The following is a 6,000-nucleotide window of genomic DNA, read 5'->3' on the forward strand; positions in this document are numbered from 1 at the left end:
TTACGCTTTGTGTGGACAATATGTAATCTTTTATTTTCGTATGTTTTTTCTTATTATTTTTATGTACAAAAAAGTTGGTATGTTAAAGTTGTTTGTTTTTTCATTTCAGATCCATTCTTTTTTTTTTTTTCTTATAGTTTCTCGTTTTTTGAATCCAAATATTCATTTCGGTATTAAAAACACAACCGTTTCAATAACAAACTTCATATATATATTCAATTTAGTATCCAACATCTTTTAATATCCAATCTAGAGTATCAACAATTCCCAATGTAATCAATGTTTTTCAAATAAAAACTCGTATTCCCCGTGTATTTCGTAAATTTAAATTCCTCAATATCTAATTCTCATAAGGTATGTGTAGTTTTCTTTTGTTTTTCCACTCGTTGTTCGTTGTTGTTTTTATTCCCTTCTACGTCTTCTGCTGCATGTTCTTTTGTTATGCCCCAGTTCACCACATTTGCTGCACTTGTTGTGTTGATCCCTTTCCCATCCAGCCTTCCTTCTTAATGTTTTTGGTCTTCCTGATTTTACTCTTTCATGTGGAGGCAAGACTGTAATATTTTTCACTTCTTCCGGTACCTCCCATTCACTTTGGTGTCCTATTGGGTAAACCGTCCCCGAATAAGTTGCCGGCCAATTTTTTGTGTAGTAATGCGAACAGTAGGTGTACGGGTCCATGTTCATCTCCTCATCACGGCCATCGCGTGCCCGCATGGCATTTCATCTATTTGGAACCTGTTGCACGTGCATGTTCTTTTTTCTAGGTCTACTTCCCACGATTCTTTCATTCTTGTTACCTCAAACAAGTAATCCGTTGTTGCTTTAACCTCGTTTTAAATTTTATTGAAAAAAAAATCAAACATAGGTGTAATTCCTACAACAACAATACAAAACTATTGAAACAACACTACAACAACACTACAACACTACAAAAAAAAACATAATTAATATTTTACCTCCAGATTCAATGAGTATGTGTAATTTTTCAACAGTATGTCTTCTCCAGTTGGTGATAGCTTAGTGAAGGTGTTTTGTGCTTTTGTCCTATTAGTATGCGTCCATTGTTGCACCAATGCTCTCAAGCATTCTAGCAGCGTTGTAATTGGTAGCTCCCTTGCTGCCAAATTTGCAGCGTTCAGTGATTCTGATATGTTTGAGGTCATTGTGGAATACCTCTTGTTTTGGCTATGAATTCTTGACCACTTTTCATACCCGATTTTTTTGAGGTAAGGTCTTATGCGTTTGTCCAATCCATCCAATTCAGCCATGTGGAACTCGAATTGCTTTTCTGTGTAGGCTTTCACTGCTCCAAAGAATGGCAGATTGTATTTGGCAGCATGTTGTTTGAAGCTTGTTTTAAGGTTGCTCAAAATGTGGTAACCGCAGTAACTGTGTGCAATTTCTGGATATATTTCTCTCGCTGCTTTGATGAGGCTTTCATTTCGTACCGAAATTAGGCATTGGTGTTCCCGTACACCATACGCTTCTTTAAATTTTTTGAAGAACCATTTCCAAGATTGGTCATTCTCAAAATCTGCAACACAAAACGCTAGTGGAAAAATATGACTGTCGCATCTTGTGTGCATGCGCACAACAAAGTTCCCCCATAAGCCGCTTTCGAGGAACGTTCCGTCCACAACAACTATCGGTCTGCATGCTCCCCACCCTTTTATGGATGCATCCAACGCCATGAAAACAAAGAGCAAGCTGTTGTCTTCTGCCGTTTTCAGATCCACAAATGATCCAGGGTTTGTTTTTTCCACCATGTGTAAGAAACTCGGTATTAGGCTGTACGAGTCACTAGCATTACCTCTCAAGTCGTTTACTGCATGTTCCTTACTTCTCCAAGCTTTCATATAGTTCATTTTGATGCCATATCTGTATTTCAACTCCCCTTTTATGTCCATCGCTGTTGCCTTGGTCTTTATGTTCAAGAACTTCGGTTTTATGCATTCCCCTATCAGTTTCGATGTTGCTTGCCTTTGGTCTTCATGCCTTATATTTATGGGGCATGTGTGCATATTTGAGAACCTATTGAAACAAAAAAAAAACAACAAAAAACAACATTAAAAAACTATTAAAACAAATCTGTTGCAGATACCAATCATGTGTATTTCAGTACAAATTGTGAAAACAGGTCATTTGTTAAGGATGCCAACAAAAACAACATTAAAAAACTATTAAAAACCAACCTCCTGATTATGAATGTGTTTGTTGGCCCATTTCTCGATGCTCTTAGTGACCAATTGCAGCTTTCGTAAACACATTTCAGACTGTATTCTTGAGAGCAGGACTTCCACACTTTGTACTGAAAGTTGTTTTTGATTGCGTAGTAGCTGAGGACATTTTTTAGAGTTTCTTTGTCTTTGTATGCCTGTCCTTTTTCCACTTCGGGGTGTTGCTTGTCTGTTATTAACTTTGCATTGTTGATGTCAATTTCTGGATCCAGTTTTTTACTGGTGTTTTCAAGTTGTTCTACCATTTCTTCAGCAACCAGATTTGCATAGTCAATTATGTCGAATTTGTCCTCCTCATCTTCTATTGTTTCTGACTTTTCCCCTTCTACCGTTTGCTGTCCCGTTGTGTATGATTCTGTTGTTGTTATGTTGTTTTCAAGCGTTGTTGTGTTGTTTTCGATCATTGCAACATTATATTCATTCGGTGTTGTTGTGGATATCGAATTTGGTGTTGCAGCACGTGTTGTGTTGTTGTTTTCCTGGTTCACACATAGTGGATATGTCGTGAAATCTGTTTCCTTCATTTTCAATTCCAAGTAAAAGTAGAGGCTTCGATCGTTGCATATTTTGATCGGTGGTATTCCTTCTTTAGCTTGGTACTGTATTTGTAGTGTTGTGCTGGTGTTTTCGCACCCCAATGAAGTAACCAGTATTTGCAGTAGCTCTTCGTACTTGCATTTTGTTGGTATGAATTCTCCACTAGCCACATAGTTCACATAATTGTGATCTTCATTCCATTGTCCATTGCTCTTGATGAGTACTGGTAGACGTTCCATTACCTGTCATTCCAGGGTCTTATTTAATGTTAAAACAATTGTACAACAACAATAAAACAATAGCAAAACAACAAAAAAAAAATCAACAAAAAAAAATAACAACAATAAAACAACACAAAAACAACCAAACAGAAATACCCATTATTTTTTTTTAAGTTTTTATTATTATATTTGTCTGATACATATATGTATGAATGTTGTTCTAGTACTGACCGCAAAACAACATTTGAACAACCCTGATGTTGTGTTTGAATAATTGTTCCAATTTATCGATTTTTTTTTTCGAAATCATTTTGTGTTGCAAATGTCAAATTAACAATAGAACAACCCCCATTTATGTTTTTGCATCATAAATTAAAGAATATCACAGTTGTGTTTTCGTTTTTTTGTTTAAAACTTCAGATCTAAATCCTTTTTTTTTATTTTTAATTTTTTTTGGTTTCTTAAGAATTAAATTATTTTTTGGGTTTGTTGTGTTTACCTCTGTTATTTTGTTGGGACGGTTTCCTGTACGTGTTGTTCTTCAATTCTGATTCCTTTTAAAAAACTCTTCGCCGGATTTAATGGTGTTTTCTTGGTGATTTCCGTCTCCGGCGTCTGCTCACACACGAACAAGGTTGTTTCCCGTGTGTTTTGCTGTTCACAGTAGAAATGAAATGATGTTGGGCTTGGGCAGTACAAAAGTAATGAAATTGGGCTTGGGCAGTACCAAAGTTGTTTTTGCCGTGTCCCAGTAAAAATGTAAAGTTTGTGTCAAAAAGCAGTATTTTTGTAAAATTCCCTAAAACTTCTAGCCAAATATGTTTGGGCTATCACAATAAAGCAGGATAATCTCTTAGTAAAGTGGATTGATACAATTTGTTAAAAAAATCAGGACTTCTTGGAATATGAGCTGAAAATTGATGTTAGATGGTGTTAAAGGAAATTGGTTAATCTCAAGAAACTTTTTTTTTTCAAGAGGAAATCTTAGAAGCCGACAAGAGTGACAAATTTAAAATCAGCAAATTATCTGATAACTTTCTAGCTAATGTGTTAAGGTTGAAAATTTTCAATCTCTATGGTGTCGTTTGTCTATTCCTAAGGATAGATTATTATTCTTTTTTAGCTAATGGCAAAAGGTCATTTTCCCACAAGGGATCTTGTAACGCCTTAACTTCAGTTGTGTAGTCTCATACCTACACAGTATACATGGATATGTCACTTTGGCTAATTCTTGGAATGATGACTGATTCTGCAAAGTAGCATGATCCAACCAAATATATTTAGGCTATCACAACAAAGCAGGACGATCTCTAGGTGAAGTTGATTAATGCAATTTATCTGAGAAACTAGGACTTCTGGGATTATAAGCTAAAACTTGATGTTAGTTGGTATTAGAGGAAATTGATTAATCTCAAGAAATTTTTTTTTTTTTTCAAGAGGAAATCTTAGAAGGTAGCAAGGGTGACAAATTCAAAATCAGCAAAATAAATGGTACCCTTCTAGCTCAATGTGTTAAGGTTGAAAATTTTCGAGCTATCTGATGTCGTTTGTCTATGCTTAAGGATATAAATATATATATATATATATATATATATTGGCAAGTGGGAAATGGCCATCTTCCCACATGAGATCTTATAATGCTCATGCTTTATGTGTGTAGTTTATACTTCCACAGTATATACGGGTACGTCATTTTGGCTCCTTTCTAAAATGACAACTAACTTTACAAACCAATACGAATCATTCCAGCATGCTTTATCCTTATTCACACGTTTTTTGGGAATTTCAAGAGATCGCCCATCCTAAGATTGTTCTAGGTTAAGCACGCTTAACTTTAAAATTCTCAACTGATGGGTTGCCGAAAAGAAGACGCTTCTTACTGGCTTTTATAAGTATACCCGTCAATCTATTTAAGCTCTCTTCAACTATGTAGTTTCATACCTACACAATCGTATAATCATCACATTTAACCTTCCTAGGTAATAGATTGAACATCTTATCCAATCTTTCTACTTGCAGATTACGAGACTCTGATTGTTACAAATTTATATATTAGTGCTAAGAAAGGTTAATATAACTTCCAGAACTCTGTGGTTTGCAATGATGGCATGGACAGCAAGAACACTTGTTCTTTCAATGTTTTTATTCAAAGAAAGTGGTTCAACGGGTTTAGAAGTGATTGGGAGTAGCTATGTGGCCTCTTGATGATTATGCTTGGCTGAATTGGATTAAGTCTACAGGTCAACGTAGTGTGTTGGAGGCATTACCTACACAGGAATGTTTGTATCTTTGAAAAGAAAATTTACTTAATCAGCTATGTTGATAGGATGACTAAGCACGCTCTTAAGGGTAGAATCTTGCTTGTTAATAGGAGGAAAATCACTAAGAAAGAGCTGGATTTGTTTGAGTTTATTTGCGAAATGTAAGAGGTTTTTGTTGTTGGTGGTAGGGCTGCTGCTCTTTTGATTGGGAGTTGGTTTGTAATGTTGCTTTGTTTAGTGAATTTATATTTTTTAATAAAAAAAAATTCAAATATTTTATTGCATGCGTGATAGTTTTTCTATAAACGTGATAAATAACTGTTTGAAATATATTTTCGACACTTTTAAAATCTTCTAAAAATTTATAAGTAGTTCTAAAAACTACAATGTAAACCATCATTAAAAAATTTGTATTAAAAACTCTTTTTGGCTGCAGAAACAAATGAATGGTGTACCTAATAGGACTTTTTAAGAGAGTGTACTATATACATTTTTTTTCCTTCTTTTTGAGATGAACCACTCGCCACATAAATTGCAATGGTTTCCACCATTAACTAACAAACACTCCAGCACCTTCAACCAATGCCTATGTTATGTAGAAGTAATCAGATTAAGCACCGTAATATATCAAAGAAATACAGGAAAATAAGAGTCGTTATTAAAATAATCTAATATAAGGGTCATAAAATATGTAGGAAAAGAATTTGTGCTAGATCATCCTAAGTTCACTCTCTAGTTTGA

General features: G+C 34.8%; 1 protein-coding gene across 1 annotated transcript; it reads right to left on the reverse strand.

The window, feature by feature from the left end:
* Nucleotides 1-683: 683 nt before the first annotated feature.
* On the reverse strand, nt 684-3,059 carry LOC115715644 (uncharacterized). The gene is made up of 3 exons (XM_061105829.1): nt 2,196-3,059; nt 960-2,034; nt 684-830 (listed from the first exon to the last, which is right to left on the reverse strand). Exons 1-3 carry the CDS (start codon nt 3,014-3,016, stop codon nt 684-686), a joined length of 2,043 nt encoding a protein of 680 aa, XP_060961812.1. The 5' UTR covers nt 3,017-3,059.
* Nucleotides 3,060-6,000: the final 2,941 nt, after the last annotated feature.

The sequence above is a fragment of the Cannabis sativa genome, chromosome X, assembly GCF_029168945.1.
Source record: "Cannabis sativa cultivar Pink pepper isolate KNU-18-1 chromosome X, ASM2916894v1, whole genome shotgun sequence".
NCBI lineage: Eukaryota > Viridiplantae > Streptophyta > Magnoliopsida > Rosales > Cannabaceae > Cannabis > Cannabis sativa.

Bases quoted from the DNA above. Each gene is read 5' to 3' on its own strand.
- LOC115715644 (XM_061105829.1), bottom strand. From the start codon at position 3,016: ATGGAACGTCTACCAGTACTCATCAAGAGCAATGGACAATGGAATGAA. The intron at 2,035-2,195 runs GTTGGTTTTTAA...TTGTTTCAATAG, and splicing joins AACACATTCATAATCAGGAG to GTTCTCAAATATGCACACAT. The intron at 831-959 runs GTAAAATATTAA...ATTTAAAACGAG, and splicing joins CATACTCATTGAATCTGGAG to GTTAAAGCAACAACGGATTA.